This window comes from Bidens hawaiensis, unplaced genomic scaffold (genome assembly GCF_021521415.1).
Source record: "Bidens hawaiensis isolate Kalapana, Puna unplaced genomic scaffold, B.hawaiensis_p1.1 tig00028758_1, whole genome shotgun sequence".
NCBI classification, from domain to species: domain Eukaryota; kingdom Viridiplantae; phylum Streptophyta; class Magnoliopsida; order Asterales; family Asteraceae; genus Bidens; species Bidens hawaiensis.
The window spans coordinates 35,903-54,338 of record NW_027505132.1 but is presented as its reverse complement, the minus strand read 5'-3'; the positions used below and the strand labels follow the sequence as shown (position 1 = coordinate 54,338).

Below are 18,436 nucleotides of genomic sequence, written 5' to 3'. Positions count from 1 at the left end.
ATTATTATTCAAAATAAAAAAATATTTTGGGAAGAATACATCAAATATTCACAATGTTAAAAAACTAACGATCATTTTACACAATCCTCTCTTCCAACTTTAGGCTACTAAACAAAGCATGATGGCCTAAAACTTGTCAAGATATAGATAAGGAAACTTGTCAAAAGATCAATATAATCATGTGCATAGTCACAATAACAGAACAATATTCAAGAACCATAGAATGGTTATGTTGTGGTCGAAATGATGAATAATAATCATAAAAAGAAAAAAAGGAATAATAGCTAACACCATCTTAAAGGGCATCAATTTCTTCCCCGAACTTGTTTTCAAATTCCTCAATTTTCTGTTTCAAGCCACTGGTGACCTCCTCGAACTTGTTAGCAGTTTTCTTCAACTGCGTAAGCTCCGCTGAAACTATCTTGATTTCATCCTTAACACGCTTATGTTCTTCTTTCGCCTCCTCATACCGCTTAACATCCACTGCGCCTTCTGATTGAAACACAAGCGTTTCAAGCATATGTATTTTATGGCGTAAAAACCTGACCTTCATGCCAAATTTCTCAAAAGACGACAAGGACTTATCCCAAGATCCAAAGTCTTCCTTACTTGTGGTCATCGTGCAGTTTTTGATCTCATTAGCAATCCTTACTGTTTCACCAATCATACGGGCTACCACCACGCCACAAAAGTCTTTAGAAACACCGTCGTGAAGCCATTGTTTCTTATAAATGCATAGTTTGTAGTAACAAACTCTGACATCTTCGGAAAGCTCATGATCAATGCAGAGGCCTTCGAACATGATATGGAAGTCCAGAAAGGATTTGACATCTTGAAGTAGATTGGTCTTGGACGGTTCTGAACGTTCTAGAACTTCTCGACCGCGCTCTTCGCTGTTGTTTACTGAATATAAACACAAAGCCAAATGATCAAATACAAAAAAGTTAATATAAACCTAAAGCCAAATGATCAAATACAGAAAATTTAATATAAACCTAAAGCCAAATGATCAAATACAGAAAATTTAATATAAACCTAAAGCCAATGATCAACACTAGTTTACCAGGAGTTGTTTGTTCAGTATGTGCTTCCAAATTCATAAGGCTAATAATATGACCTGCTTCACTCGAGTCATTATTGGCCTTGAATATGTACACCTACAAACGTAAGAGAACATTTGAGTTAACAATGGTTTATAAAAGTATGTATACATTTAGGGAAAATGAACAAAATGTCCATTTGATTGGTTAAAGTAAACATAATGTTCACTCTCAATCCAGTATGGTCGACGTGTACATTTTGTAATTATCACCCGATGAGATTTTCAGCAAACCAGATTCAGCCAGTTGTGTAAAAAGTCCCATAGGAAGACGAGATAAACCACGCCGGGCATCTAAAAATTCCTGTCAGATGCCAAAAAAAACTTGTCGCAAGACAAGACAAGGTTAATCTCGTCGAACACCTAAAAATTCCGTCGGTTTTTTCCGTGTGGAAGAATATGGTTGCTTATAAGTCCCGTTGACTAATGATTTAAAAGTACAGGGTAACCGAGTTTTAGGGTGGACATTTTGAGAATAGGTTTGTTATATGAACATTTAGTCTACTTTGACATGTCAAAGGGATCTTTTGGTTTTTTTTTGCTGATATATATGTATGAAGAGGGTAGAGAGACCCGAGACGCGACCTTAAACTTTGTTTTTTCTACCAAATGAAGGACCAAAATATCTCTTTTCCACCCTGCGCTAAGCCTACGCTTGTCAGCAATATATTTCACTTCGGATCGTTGTCCGGTCTCATCTTCTTCAAGTACAAATGCAGTATCTTCTTTTGGTAGAAAAAGCTTGCAGAACCAAAATGTAAAGCCCTACAAACCACGGGAAAGAAGAGAGGGAGGTGTATCTCGTTTGGTAATGTTTGAAAATAATAGTTGATTAGAAGCAATAAAAGGCAGAGGCATTACCATCCAAAAACCGTTGATTTGTGATGCACGTATCCTCTTAATACAGCTAGGAAACTTAACTCCAAGACTATGCTGGAACCGTATTGCTCGATACAAAGGAGTTGAAGTTCGGACCTGGGTTCTGTATGCAAAAGAGATAATTAACGGTCATGTTTACGGTTTTATATGAAAAGTTATAACTACAAAGCAAGCCTCACCTCAAACTCTGACTTGAGGGTTCACTTGTCACCTGCTGATGAAACCCTAAATGGTAAGTTCCTTGCTATATGTACAAGAAAGGTTAAAATAATATCAACATATACTAGAAAAGTATGGTATAATTTAATCTGTAAAGAACTGGAAATAGGACTTTATGAACCATCGGGACACAAGCTACTCTTGTTCAAAAGAAATTTAAGCTGTAAAAATTCTACGGTGCATGGAGAAAATATAGAGGTTATGGACCTCTCTTCCAATTAAGGCCAGGCCAATGCCGCATAGGCACATGCAAGGAGAGAGATTAATTAATCATATTCAAACTATTAAAAGACGTAAGGTGTCATTTTCGTACCTGTAATTTGCTCAAGTTTTCTGTTTCAATCTAAAACTTTAAAATTTTGATTTCGTGATTCCGTTCCTAGAGTTCTATTTTCGTTGCAATTTTCATCTATGTGGTTTGTTAAAATTTGATAATTTTAGGTTAAATATGTTAACGAGATGGACAGAAATTGCAATAAAAATGTACTCTATGGACGAATAAGGCAAGTTTTAAATTCATGGACTGAACAAATCACATTGACGAGCATTGCAATTTACTCTATATTATAGGTATAATTTCTATAAACAATAATCAAAGGGTGGTACTTTCAAGCCCAAGCATCCTGTTGATTATTCAGACCTCGTAGATCATCCTTCCATAATGTCCTGCTTTCCCTTAAGGAGCCTTGAGATTTCAAATTGGCCTTCAAGCCACCCTTTGGTTGCTAACTATGATTTCAAATCGTCAAATTGAATTTTAATAATCTCATTGTATTTTTATTTTTATTTTTTTTTTGCAGTTGGACGATAATAATCATACCTTAGAAAATCTCACCTTTCACGGTAAGTTTTTATTTTCAAGTTTGAAATTGATCTTTTAGGGCTTTGGACCAGAATGAGGATACGAGTCGATTGATGTGAAACTTACATCGAAACGATGCTCCAAACGACAAAACAGTGTTTCAATTCAGATGTTTAAACTCCCGGCTAACAGAATAATTCGTTTGAAGCACCGTTTCGAGATAAGTTTTATATTAATCTATTCGTATCTCCCTTCCTATCAAAAGCCCTAAAACATCATTTTGAAATTCTACATATATTGATTAAAGAAGATATTTTGTTGCGATGAAGAAGAGATTTTGTTTGAACTTCGTTAAGTTTTTTTTAATGGATATTCAATAAAACAATTAGTGTGAAAGATGAGACTGATGACAACTATTTTTTGAGTTCGGATTATGATTGGCCAACTGTAAAAAAAGATAAGATTATTAAAATCAAATTTACCATAAGTTATTATTTTCTTTTTAACAATATTTCGATTTTAATTGTATTATTATGTTATACAATCAAACAGTCTTGTCACATTGTACTATTACTATACTAGTACGTTGACCTATCTACATGACACTCTTCACTATACCCCGGCACATTTCCATCACGTCAAAAACAATTTAGGCTTTTAACTTCATCTACAAATTAGGGCCTTAGGGGTATAGAATAGGAGTTAAAAAATTGGAAATTAAATATTTCAAAATTGGACTAAATTCGAATTCGATTCATGTTTGTGATGTAATTAGAATTGAATACAAATTTATGATTTTTGTTTTGATTCAAAACTCAAAAACGCATCTTATTTCTATTTTGTAGAGAGAATTACAAAAGGGCTTCTAAGACTTTAATTCCTAAAATTTTGGTCTCTTAAAAACTAATATTCAACAAAATTATCAACCTAAGAAACAATCACCCTAAGTTGTTAAATGTCTAAATTTCTAAATCCCTAAATTCCCTGATCTAATAAAAGGCCCCAAGACTCTAATATCTATCGCCGTTTTTGCGCTTCCCAAAAATTAGTATCAACATCGTCGCTTCCACAATTTCAGACTATAAAGGTTGAACAACCCAACTTCACCGTTATCTCGACCCTCCACAACCCCAAAGCTAGTTCACAAAGTTGCTTTCACAGTTTCACTCTAATCAACTACCATTATTGAAGAACAGCAAGTTGATTTAGATTTGATGTATTGCATTTTGAGTTAGATTAGTTTGTAGCTTTGTCAGATTTCAAGTTGAAAACTTCATCATAGTTTGTCAAGAACTCTCATCTATGGGTCTTTATAATTCAAATTGGATACGAAAAACTTAAAATTCGATTCGAACTCAAATTCCAAATTCAAATTCGATTTGAATTCTATTCAATTTCAAATCCCGCTTCAGAATTATAAAATTCGAATGATTTGATTATGTTTTTTGAATATTTTAAATTTGATATGGTGAACACCGTAATCTTCTCTCTAATGAAACTCTACTACATTAATCCACCAACTGCTCACATATGTTGATGTAACACCCTAGACGAATTCCACATCGGGCACAAATATGAGAGATTCTTAGTTTATAAGTAAATATTATGTCCTTAATCACCAACGCATTTGGGATTAATGCTAGTGGACGAAAGGATAGCTCTACCGTTAAGCGTGCCTAGGTGGAAATAGTTTTATGATGGGTGATCTCGTGGGAAGTCTCCACCTGGGCAACCAATAATAAACTCGTGAACTCTTCGTGGGCAAAGCAGACAATATTGGCCGTGCGACGAGCCGGATGCTACAAGTGCTATTAGAGCTACTCTAGTGTCGTTCGGGATGGTGGGACAAACCTCATCAAGGATGGTGAGTCCTCAGGGATGTCGCAAGGTACACCTTAGACGAATCTCACATCCTGGATGGATGGTGGGGCAAACCTTATCGAGGACGACAAGTCCAGGGGAGGTTGTAACGCCTTAGGCGAATACCACATCGACCGTGGATAGGAGAGTTTTTTGGTTTAAATATAAATGCCGTGCGTCTTAAATAACCAACGCATTTTGGCCTTAATGGTAGTGGACAAGATGAGAGCTCCACAGTTAAGCGTGCTCAAGTAGAAGAAGTCTAGGAAGTCTCGACTTGGGCAACCAGAAACAAATCCGTGATCTCTTTGTAGGCAAAGCGAACAATATTGATGATACAAGGAGTCGAATGTTACAGCAGAGCTATGCAAGGTTTTAGTGTTCATGTGAGTCTAAATCAGTTGTTGGCCATGGAATTTTTGGCCATTAAATACATATTTTGCACTTGACTGTGTTTGGATCTCTTAAGTTGTGCCCCACCTAGCCTAAATGTCTAGGCACGCCTTGTGAACTTTTCGCACAACAGGCATGTGCATCTAAGACCACCTGTAGTGGGAGGCGAATCCATGCGATGAGGGGCGATGATGGGCAGGGTAATTGTCGGCGGGAGTTGTGTGTGTATATATCATTATTATATTACTATGTGTGTGTGATATAATATATATATATTAGGCTACAACACCATTACACCCAAAAAACAAAAATCTACTATTTGTTGATTGTGCGTCACATGGCGCAAAACGCCTATTTTATAGCCTCTCCACTACACATAGCCTAAGAAGAAGTCAACAATCGATCCGGAATTCAATTTAGTGTGCCTTTTGACTTTGACTGCCTAGGTGCTTAATACCTATATAGTCACTATATATCATATAAACATTTGAACGTGTGTTTTAAATATACACAACAAGAACCAGCTAGAAATTAGTTCTATTCATTTCATTTGTAACGAGCCTAAATCCTAGCTTGGCAATTTGTTTTTATAGCTAAAGAGAGATTTGCCCTAATTTTCATGATAATAATTCATAGCGGTCTTAAAGCTTCATAAGTAAATTGTAACTCGATTTAACATCACGACAACACTGATTATACGTAAATTCTTCCATAAATAACAACAACATCAAATCGGTAACAAGATTAAATTTGAATCAAAATCTTACGGTGCTAATAGTGTGAGGCGGATGCTCCTTTTGCACATCAATTTGAGAACCCTCGAATACCGATGACTTTAATTTTCTTTGCTTACTCTGTATAGAACACACGCAAATTCATTGTTTATTGACCATGTTAGCAAATTGATCAATATCGTGTAATGGTATGTGAATAGAGATACCGTAGAAGGAGCGTCGAGAATAGGCGGCACAGAATTTGAGGTTTTCACTAGTTGAGCGAAGTTTAAGTCGTCTTCAGCATAATTCAAATCGATGATCGGAGAAGTCCTAATTTTGATGAGTGTAGCGGCTAGGTATAAATCATCTCTGGTTGGAGACGTCATACTTTAGGTTTATGATCGGAAATGGATATTATGGTGAAACGAAGAATGTAGAAGGCTTGAAGGTTGTCTAGCAATGGCTCCTTTTCAAGTCTGAGCTTCTTGGTGAATGATAGTCGACGTATTTATCGTCCGTTACAAAATTAGTCTAAAATCAGAATATGTAGATTTTTTTTCCAAAAAAGATATTATTAACAAATATTACGTAACATAGTAAATTACACTTTTGATCTATGAGGTCTGGGATCATTACCCTTTCAATACAAAAAAAAATACCTTTGACAACTTATCAATGCCTGAATTCTATAACTTCTTTATTCTATAGTGCTAATCACATTTACTTTTTCTTATCAAATATGATCATGTGCACTTCACACGAGTGATATTTTCATTTTTTCTATCAATTGAAAAAACCAAATTTATACAATTGAACAAATAATAAGAAAAAAAAACCGTATTATTCATATTATTAATATAATTGTTAATAATAAAAGTAATTGTTATACTAATAGTAAAAAAATAGTTTTATTAATCATGCTAACAATTAGATTTATTTATTTTTATAATTTAGATAGAGAAATAGACTAAAAGGTCCCTCGTGTAATTGGAACACTATTTTAACACAAAACAATGGATGAGGTGAGTACTAGGAATTAGTAGTATTTAATGTCGGATATTCGTAATTTCGGATAGTGGATTTCAGTATCCGAATTCGTATCTGAAGTTTCAGATTCAGATATCCAAATGGATATGCGAAATTTGAAAAGAAATATTAATCATAAAAAAATTAAAAATAAATATTTTTTAAAATATTTCGGATATCCAAAAATTATATAAAATATCGAAAATGTAACCGAACGTTATGCGAAATATCCAAAAATTATCCGAAATATTACCTGAGATATACGAAATTTTATCCGAAATATCATAAAATTATCGAAAATTTATAAATAATATTTATACTAGTTATTATGAATCCCATGCTGCTACCATCCATCTTTATTATTACTTTATATTATTACTTCACTATAATTATAACTATTATTATTGTTATTGTTATTGTTATCATACGTTGCTGCTACGATTTATTATATTATTACTTTGTTTTTACTACAATAATAAATCATAATCTAAACATGGTTAGATTCAAGTTTCAATATATATCTTGGTTTATAAATACCGTTATATCTAGATCTAGAAATCATAGACGAGCTAATTAACCTAAATGAACGAGCTTAAATCTTAAAACGTACCTCTAATCGACCTAGAGCTTGAACATTTTTCTTGGTTGTTTGATTACGGTTGGATACGAACAACCTTGATCTCACTCGGATCTAGGTCCAAAAATTTAGGAGGAGTGTTTGTGTGTTGGTAAAAATGAAAAGTGGTTAGGGTTTAAAGGGAATTTATACGCCTTAAGCCCATGAACCTTAGGCCTATTAGCACACTAAGTCTATGATTTATTCAAAGTTCATCTCTATTAAAGTCTACCATCCTTTATATTATTTTATTATTTATTTGACGACGATTAAATAAGCGTAGCTAAATAATAAATTTTCTTTATTTATTATTTTCAATACGTCGGATATTACAACTTTAAAGAAGATGATAAATTTGCAAAATTAGGTTGAATGTATAACTTTGCTCGTGTAATGGTGGAAACCGAAAAGAACCCCAATTTTCCTTTGTTTTATCGAATATTGAAGCTAGCATTGGCTTTACCGATTACAACCGCAACTGTTGAAATATGTGTTTCTTAAATGAAGCTTATCAATACAGGTTTGCGCAAGCGAATGGGTAATGATTAATTGAACAATGGTTTAATTTGTGTGGTCGAAAGAGAAGGTTTGATAAAGTAGAAGAAGAGGTTGTAATGACTCGATTTCAAGCTTTCAAACATCGAAGATGAAAAATTTGCACCCCATGTGTTTAAATATATATCGTGTTCCTATTTTTGTTTCATTTATATTAAATGAAATACGGTAAAAAAAACTAAACACTATCCCAGAGAATTTTTTCTAGATCTGTCACCAACCACCACCACTCAAGCATCGTCAACCGATTCCAACGATGGTTCTGTTTTTTCGGAGACCTTAATAATTGAAGCTTTTATTAGAAAAATGTTCCTAAAAGTACAATTTTAGGTTATAAAGATATTTGGGATGAAAATGTTAAGTTTTTAGGAAAAAAATTGTGAGTTTTCAAGGAAAAAACGTTTTTCTTCGACTTGGAACTAACAACTTTGCATTATGTACTCACGGATCGTTGGGAACAAATATGATAAAGGGTGCGATCGTTATTAGCCAATTCATTAGTTTGGACCGACAAAGATTAATAAAAGCCAACAAACCTTATTTTTAATATTTAGTTCTACTTTAATTAGTTGTTTTATTCTTTAGATTATTTTCTGGTGTCATTTTGTAGCTGAAGATTGCTCATCCTCGGGTACTTCCTGTTTTTCAACTGTTTTGATCAATAATATGTGCATGTGTTTGCTCTATATTAATAAATAGTTATCAATAATGAAATTATCTATTAGTATATTTAAGAAGTTTGATGTCACAATAGAGAATGTTTTGTTATATTAGCTATTAATTTCATATGATAGTAACAAATATGCTTTTGGTGGGGTGGTTGTGGTCTTTGGTTTAGTGCATTTGGAAAGGAAAGTTTTTACGTGTGTTCGACCCCTTGCTCCACAAACTGTGATTTACTATCTTATAGTAGTGATGTTATTTTGATGGGTCAATGTGTAAATGCCCTTTTTTTTCTTTAGTTTTTGTTTGGTCCACATTATTATGTTTTTTGCTTATTTAAATGAGGTACTGTAACGAAAACCGACATAATATAAATTTCGTTTTTGTTTTGTTTTTGGTCTTTGTTATGGTATCTTACGTGACGGAAACCAATCGAATTTGCACAGACTCATTACATTTTGTTTTAATTCCGGTACTGTAATGAACATTAGTTCTGGTACCGTAATGAACGTGACGGAAACTGACCGAATTTGCGTAAACTCACATCCTCAACGACCGGTATCGACAACCCTCGGGTCTTCCCAACACCCAAGTTTTATCTTATAGTAGTGTTGTTATTTTGATGGGTCAATGTGTAAATGCCTTTTTTTTCTTTAGTTTTTGTTTGGTCCACATTATTATGTTTTTGTTTTTTTAATTGAGGTACTGTAACGAAAAAGAACAGAGAATAAAGGAGAAAAGGAGGATGGAAGGGGACGTGTAAGCATGAAGGCGGATACTCAGGTCAATCTTGGTAGTGAATAGGTCATTGGAGAGGAGAATCTTTCTATAGATAGAAGCAAGCGGGTACAAGATCGAAAAGAATGAATTAGCATTAGTATCGTAGAAAAGAGAAAAGTGGTTTCTTTATTCGTGGAGGTTGAATGGAAAAGGGGTGCTTCGGATCGGGAGTAACCACTAGTGATAGGGAAAAAATAGGGGGGAAGAGAAGGGCAGGGCATAAGTATTCGTGAGAAGTCTCAAGCACAATAGGCAGGCGCTCATTCGATTTCTCTTACTCAGCACTCTGATGATGTACCTTTATGTTATTTCTCTTGGAATAGGAGGAATCTCCTTTTTCATTTCTATTATGTCAAAAGTGGCAGGCTTCATAGCGGCGAAGGGCCTATCTAGTTGTTTGAAAAAAAGGGGGGTGCTCCTCGGCTCTGGCCTCAGTGATAGGCTGTGCTTTTCGAGCGCTCGTCACTGCGGGGGTCGGAGCCAATATGATGCCCTCGAGTGGGGAAATAATCCCTTCCAATTCAGGTTCCGGGGGACCATCACACTCGAACTCCTGGACGGAAGATTCGTTCTCGATAGGAGTGTTGATGGAGCCATTTCCCGAAACATCAAGGGGGCGCCTCAACCGCCGTAAAGCTAAGACAGAACTCAGCTAGGACCGAAGAGAGCATTGCCAGTTTCATTCCATTTCTCAATTGAGAAGTCAACCATTGTTTTTGGTCTTTGTTATGGTATCTTACTTGACGGAAACCAATCGAATTTGCGCAGACTCGCTACATTTTGTTTTAATTCCGGTACTATAATGAACATTAGTTCCGGTACCGTAATGAACGTGACGGAAACTGACCGAATTTGCGTAAACTCACATCCTCAACGACCGGTATCGACAACCCTCGAGTCTTCCCAACACCAAAGTTTTATCTTATAGTAGTGTTGTTATTTTGATGGGTCAATGTGTAAATGCCTTTTTTTTACTTTAGTTTTTGTTTGGTCCACATTATTATGTTTTTGGTTTTTTAATTGAGGTACTGTAACGAAAACCGACATAATATAAATTTCGTTTTTGTTTTGTTTTTGGTCTTTGTTATGGTATCTTACGTGACGGAAACCAATCGAATTTGCGCAAACTCACTACATTTTGTTTTAATTCCGGTACTGTAATGAACATTAGTTCCGGTACCGTAATGAACGTGACGGAAACTGACCGAATTTGCGTAAACTCACCTCCTCAACGACCGGTATCGACAACCCTCGGGTCTTCCCAACACCCAAGTTTTACCGATCGACGTCACCCATTGGTGCACCTAGATTTTTAGTTTTTTTTACCGGTATCATAACGCACATAACGAAACCAACCGAATTCGCGTTGACTCACCGCCTCAATGCCAGTGACCGGCGACGCTTGAGTTTATCACCACTCAGGTTTTACCGACTTGTCCCGGTGCAACGCGCCGGGTAAAACAATCGTTGATAGTATTTATGGAACACGAACATGCACACGAATATTATTATTGAGAAACTTCACAAAACTCAATTACAATCTCTAACCCCAAAGCATGTGTTTTTATAATCTAACCTATCACGTTTAGACTACAACTAGGATTGCTAAATATTAGGACATAATAATTATACTAACAATTAAATCTAAGCACATTTAATTGTCTATAATTATTCACACCTTAAATCTTGTTACTTAACCTTATATGCCAAGTAACGGTCTTGAACCGAAATTCCCGACAAGTCTTCAACTCCAAGTAATTACCGCATCTCCTTGAATTTGATTCTCCCAAGAGCCTTCGTCAAGATATCGGCACATTTCTTAACACCACTAGCATGCTCGACACTTACTCTTCACGATCAACACATTCCCGAATGTAGTGAAACCGAGATTTAATGTGTTTGGTCCTTCCATGAAAAACCGGATTCTTCACGAGTGCTATTTCTGATGTATTATCGATACGTAACACCACTCCTTGAATTTCCTTATCGAATAACTCACTTATCAAGTCCCTTAGCCAAACCGCCTGACACGCGGCTGCACTTGCCGCCATGCACTCTGCTTCACACAATGAGAGTGCAACCGTACTTTGCTTCTGAGAACACCAAGTAATTGGTAAAGACCCAAGATAAAATACGAGCCCCGTAGTGCTTCTGCCATCGTCTTGGTCAATGCTAAGCTACTATCACTATAACCAACTAACACGTTTTTCCAACGAGTGTAAGAAATACCAAATCCGAGAGTACCTTGAATATAACGAAGAATTTACATTGTAAGAGTTGCATGAGATTGCTTCGGGCTTTGCATGTACCAACTTACGACTCCGACCGAATACGCCAAGTCGGGACGAGTTTGTAAAAGGTATCGGAGACACCCGACAGTCTTTCGATATCTCGTAGTATCAAAATCTTCTTCGTCTTCAAATTTAGAAACTTTTATACTTGGATCCAATGGAATTTGAGCAGGATTGCAAATCTCCATTCCCGCTTCAGCTAAAATTTTCTTCGCATTCGCTTCTTGCTTAATTTTTATCCCATCTTTGCTTTGTGAAACTTCAATTCCGAGATAATAAGTTAGCTTTCCCAAATCTGACATCTCAAAGTTTAAAGACATATCGCGCTTAAACTCCATTATTAAGTTTAAACTGGAACCCGTCACAATTAAGTCATCAACGTACACATCGACTACTAAAAGATCGGCTCCAATTTTCTTTCGATATACCACTTGTTCTTGTATGCACAGGTGAAACTTCATATTTAACAAAATACCGTTCAACTTTGTATTCCACGCCCTAGGAGCGTGCCTTAAACCGTACAACGCTTTGGATAATTTGTATACTTTGTGCTCTTCACCCTTTTTAAAAATACCAAGCGGTTGAGTAATAAATACTTCTTTTTACTCGCCATGTAGGAACGCAGATTTGACATCGAGGTGATGCAATTCCCAACCTCCATTTGCTGCGAGAGATAATAATAAACGCATTGTTTCGAGTCTAGCCTCTGGTGCGAAAACCTCGTCAAAATTGACTCCAGGTTGTTGAACATAACCCTTTTCCACAAGTCTTGCCTTGTGTTTATTAAGCGAGCCATCCGCGTTTCTTTTAACCTTGAAAAACCACTTTAAACCAATCGTCCTTGCACCATGTGGTAACTCGGTCAACGCCCACGTATTATTTTTATTTATCGAGTCAATCTCGATACGCATTGCTTTCACCCACTCTGGTTTCGCTTTTGCATCATCAAAACAAACCGGTCCATCATCAGCAAACAATAAAATATCTTCATCAATAATACTCGAATATAAGACATAATCATTAAAATGTACCGGGGTAACCGTGGCTCGAGAAGATCTCCGAACAGCCGACTTAGGTGTGACCGTGTTGCTTGTTCCAGCCGGCTTGTTGGAGCATTTTCGACTATCGGTTCTTCATCGTCTTCTTCACCCTCGTCGGCCACTTGAACTCGTAGAGTGTGGCCCATGGCTCGACTCGATGTTTTCGGTATTAACGGTTCCTTCTCCGGTGTCAATTTCATCACCAAAGTTAACCCAAAACATGGTAGGTGCTCAATCCTGCTCGTCGATTGTTTCGGTACTTTTACCCTAATTCCAACTTTTATTTTCATCAAACATCGTATCACCCGCTCGACTCACAACAATTTTTCTGGTTATGGACTGTATAAACGATACGCCGCCGAACCTTTCTCGCTTCTGAGAGAAATTAAACGAATCGAACGATCGTCTAACTTCTTAATATTTCCCACAACTATTTTTGAATACGCAACACATCCAAAAACTTTAAGAAATTTAGAATCCGATTTCTTTCGTTTTAACATCTCATATGGTGTTTTGTCTTTTAACGCTCGAGTTGGAATTTTATTAATCACGTCGGTCGAATGCCTCACCGCTTCACCCCACATATAATTCGGAACCTGTCTCGCTTTTAATATGCTTCGAGTCATATGAATATCGTGCAGTTTCGCCTCTCCACAACACCGTTTTGTTGAGGTGTATATGGAGCGGTTAAATGCCGAATAAAACCCTCGTTTTCAGAGAACCGATTGAAATCACGAAAAGTAAATTCTCCCTCTCTATCGGTTCGAAACTTTTTGATTTTCTTACTATTTTCCGCTTCCACCATGACTTTAAATCGCTTGAAGGTATCAAACGCTCCACTTTTTTCCTTCAACAAAAAAGTCCACATGAAACGTAAATCATCAATCAAGAAGAACACGTACCAATTTCCGGATATGGTACTAGGAGTAATGGGCCCGCATAAATCTCCATGGATTAGTTCCAACGCTCGAGTTGCTCTGAAAGTCGCCAACTTCGGGAACGGTTTCCTCGTTTGCATCCCAACTAAGCACGAGTCACAAATTTGATTTTCTTGATCAACTTTTGGCATTCCAACGACCATATTATTTTTCACCATTTGTTTAATAGACTCGAAATTTAGGTGTCCCAGTATCGCGTGCCAAAGCCAATTCTCGTTATCAACCCGGGCTTGTAAACACATGGGTTTCCCCGTCTTTAACTTAATCGTATAAAGACAATTCTTGGACCGAGTAACCCGCATCAACAAATTTCCTTGATCATCATACATCAACAAGTAATTTTCTTTCATACGAATATCACAACCACTTTCCGTTGCTTGCCCAAGACTAATAATAGTACTTCGTAAACTAGGAATATAATAAATGTCGGTCAATTATTGTTGCTCCCCCGTTTTACCGACTAGCAATATCGACCCTTTCCCGCAAATATCAACATAAGACCCATCTCCAAATTTAACTTTACCACCAACACGCTTATTTAACTCAGAGAAAAAAGATAAATTACCCGTCATATGGTTGCTCGCTCAGTTATCCAAATACCACAAGTCTTGTTCGTTTGAACCACCCTCGTATTTTTTTGGTATAACCTTCTGTTCATTCAAGTACACTTTTTCTTGAACACACTGCACCATATAGAGTGTCACACCCCAACCTACGGCGGAAATGCCGGAGCGGACTGATTGTCACAGCTCGTAAGGTTACTATCATGCAAATATTTAAAATTCAAATATCTATTTATTTAATTCAAATATCACCATAATTCATTACAAAAAGAAATCCAAAGTAAACAAAACATCAAATAATTCAAATGAAAATTTAAAGGCTCAAATAAACTCTTCTAGCATTAAGTCCTTAAAACAATTCTTCTAAGTCCACACTTCACATCAAACGGTAACCTGCATATGGGTGAAAATAATATAGTTTTTCAACACGAGGTTGAGTGAGTAACACACCAGTACAATTTACATATATATTAAAATACGTAGCTGCAACGCGTCAAATGAGATTAACAAATCAACCAATGAGCAAATAAAATGAGATGTCGAAAAGCACAAAGCTAAATCGACTGGCGTATGATCATACTATTTTCTGAGTTTATGCTGGACCTCTCCGAATGCGGTTCACATTGAGCACATAAACATATAGCAAGTATGGCATGAGATTAGTTAACACATAAGACAACAATTGCAGTTTTGTGTATAGATAAGGTGTGAAAATATAATAAGTTACGCATATGTCCCCAAAACATGATAAAACGAGTAAAAAGGGCGAATGTGGTACTCACCTCAAAGACGAACGAGGATGATTAAGGTAGTGAGAATGAGAGAAGAGGATCACGCTGCGAACGTTAACGCCTAAGAGTGTAAAAAATATACTTGAAATGAGGATCTTAATCACAATACGAGTTAAACGATAACCATTTAATATTAAAATTTATTTAGGGATTTAATATTTAAACTATTAATTTGATTTAAGAAAATATAAAATACTATTTTTAGTTTTTATAAATAAATTTCTTGATTTATATATATATATATATATATATATATTAAAACGTTAGTTTTTAAGTTATAATATATATGTATCTTTATGTAAATGAATAAAACGTGCCTTAGAGAATACATATATATGAACGAAAACGAGTGTTATAAAGGTCGGTTTTTAGTTTAAACAATCTTTAGTAATCATTAATATTAATAACATAATTAGTTTTCTTAAAAAAAATAATAATAATAAAACCCTTAAAAAGAAAACGGGTCCAGCATGGTTCGAACCCGCGACCTGAGTCTAAAACACACATAACCCAACCATCTGATCTGTGAGTTCTGTTTGTTTAAAACTCAGACTTAAAACAATTTAACCAGTATGTAAAAACGCATCAAGAACCCTAGATTCACAATCGCGATATAGGGTCCATGTGCGATCGATTAAAGTTAGGGCTTTTATTCCCCATTGAAAACCGATCTCAAAGGTATATTTTAATTACCTTAAAGCTTCTGATTCGTTGTTGAACGAGACTCAAGAACTAGCGGCCTAACTTTGAATCAAAACACTGATGGGTTGTTTACGAAAATGAAATTGGTGATAGGGGTTTAGTAGGCGCTGGCTTAGTGAAGCTGTGAACGAGTTGAATTGGAAAATAACAATCTTTATATATATCATTGAAATTAGGGTTTGTTTAAGTTATTTTTGGGCGAATTGATTGATTGGCTGTTAATTCCTAATTGAAATCGTCGGTGGTTAGCATAATATCCGAATATTCCATTCCCATAATCAATTTCCGTTTAAGATGATTCTAGAATTGTGAATTGGAACTGGGTTTTGGTTTGGTGCGTTCGGTCGGGTTTAGAGGGTTGGTTGAACCATATTTATAATATAATTAACAATAATAATCAAATTAACCTCAATGAATGCGGATATTATTAAAGAACGAGCCTGAACCCGTAAATGGGTCGCGTAACGGTTACAAATGATAAAACGAAAAACCCGAATTGTTACAGTATCCCCTACTTTTGGGAATTTCGTCCCGAAATTAGAGAATCAGCAACGAACAGATGAGGATACTTGAGTTTCATCTGGTCCTCACGCTCCCACGTAAACTCGGCGCCTTGCTTAGAATTCCAACGAACTTTCACCAAAGGTATGCGGCTTCACTTAGTAACTTTATCCATATGATCCATAATCTCAACGGGTTGCTCAACGAAATGCATAGTCTCATCAATACTAACTTCATCGAGGGGGGTGTGGAGATTACCCTCGTCAAGACACTTCTTGAGGTTAGAAACATGAAACACCGGGTGAATATTAGAGAGTTCAACAGGAAGTTTGAGACGATACGCGACAGGACCAACTCTATCAATAATCTCTAAAGGACCAACGAAATGAGGAGCTAGTTTTCCCTTCTTTCCAAAACGAACAACTCCCTTCCAAGGTGAAGCTTTGAGTAAAAAAATCACTAACACTGAACTCTAGGGGTTTGCGTATCTTATCAGCATAACTCTTCTGACGACTACGAGCAGCAAGGAGATTTTGACGGATCTGAGCAATACGATCGGTCGTTTCTTGGACTAGTTCAGGACCAGTGATTTAAGATTCACCAACTTTGTTCCAACATATCAGAGATCGACATTTACGACCATAGAGCGCTTGAAAAGGTGACATACCAATACTAGAGTGAAAACTATTATTATAAGAGAACTCGATAAGCGGTAGATGAATATCCCAATTTCCTCCAACATCGAGGACACAAGAACGGAGCATATCCTCTAAAGTTTGGATTGTTCGCTCGGATTGACCGTCAGATTGTGGGTGATAAGCAGTACTAAGATCCAATCGAGTACCCAAAGATGATTGAAGCGACTTCCAAAAACGAGAAGTAAAACGACCATCATGATCAGATTTAATAGATAACGGAGTTCCATGATGACAAACAATTTTCTCAACGTAAATGCGCGCCAATTGATCAACAGTATACGTCTCCTTGATGGGAATGAAAAAAGCAGACTTGGTTAGACGATCAACAATTACCCAAATACTATCATGTTGCTTGCGGGTAGAAGGAAGCTTAGTGATAAAGTCCATAGCAATACCTTCCCATTTCCACTCGGGGACGGGAGGTTGCTCGAGTAAACCAAAAGGGCGGTGATGCTCGGCTTTCACTTTGGAACAGGTAAGGCATTTAGAAACATACAGAGCGATATCTTTCTTCATACCAGGCCACCAATAGACATAACGAAGGTCGGCGTACATCTTATCCGCACCGGGATGTACGGAATACCGTGACTTGTGAACTTCGTCCATAATAAATGTGCGAAGATCATCACGATTGGGGATCCATAAGTGGTTCAGAAAGTAAAGCAGACCATTGGGTTTAGTTTCAAGTTGGGTTTCGGCACCACGCGACATCTCGTCATACATATTGCCTTCGATGACGGATTCGTGTTGAGCATCGAGAACACGCTTTTCGAGATCATTTTGAACAAGAACACAAGTAAGAAGTATCGATTTGAAAGGCTTCTTACGACTGAGAGCGTCGGCCACGACATTCGCCTTTCCAGGATGATAGCGAATTTCGTATTCGTAGTCGCTAAGCAACTCGGTCCATCGACGTTGTCTCATATTGAGTTCTTTTTGGTCAACACCACACATTTCGTACCATAGAGATAATGTCTCCAAATTTTCAAGGCAAATACAACATCACCATGTTCGAGATCATGCGTCGTATAATTTTTCTCGTGAACGATAACTTTGCCTCGTTGCATGAGAACGCAACCAAGACATTGGTTAGAAGCGTCGCAGAAAACGATAAAATCTTCATTTCCTTCCGGAAGAGAAAGGATAGGAGCATTGCAAAGCATGTCCTTAAGAGTTTCAAAGGCTTCTTCTTGCTTTGACCCCCACACAAAGGTTTTACCTTTGTGTGTTAAAGCGGTGAGGGGCAATGCGATCTTGGAAAAGTTATGAATGAAACGACGGTAGTAACCCGCCAAACCGAGAAA

At 36.6% G+C, this 18,436-nt stretch overlaps 1 protein-coding gene across 1 annotated transcript; it reads right to left on the bottom strand.

Moving 5' to 3' along the window:
- Positions 1-250: 250 nt before the first annotated feature.
- Positions 251-6,354, bottom strand: LOC143610957 (uncharacterized). The gene is made up of 4 exons (XM_077085294.1): positions 6,193-6,354; positions 6,020-6,106; positions 1,056-1,157; positions 251-955 (listed from the first exon to the last, which is right to left on the bottom strand). The coding sequence occupies exons 1-4, from the start codon at positions 6,352-6,354 to the stop codon at positions 296-298; spliced, it is 1,011 nt and encodes a 336-aa protein (XP_076941409.1). The 3' UTR covers positions 251-295.
- Positions 6,355-18,436: the final 12,082 nt, after the last annotated feature.

Coding starts and splice junctions, on each gene's coding strand:
- LOC143610957 (XM_077085294.1), bottom strand. CDS start 6,354: ATGACGTCTCCAACCAGAGATGATTTATACCTAGCCGCTACACTCATC. Junction 1,158..6,019: donor CGCCTCACACTATTAGCACC/GTAAGATTTTGA, acceptor TTACGTTTGTAG/GTGTACATATTCAAGGCCAA. Junction 956..1,055: donor AAACAACTCCTGGTAAACTA/GTGTTGATCATT, acceptor ATTTGGCTTTAG/GTTTATATTAACTTTTTTGT.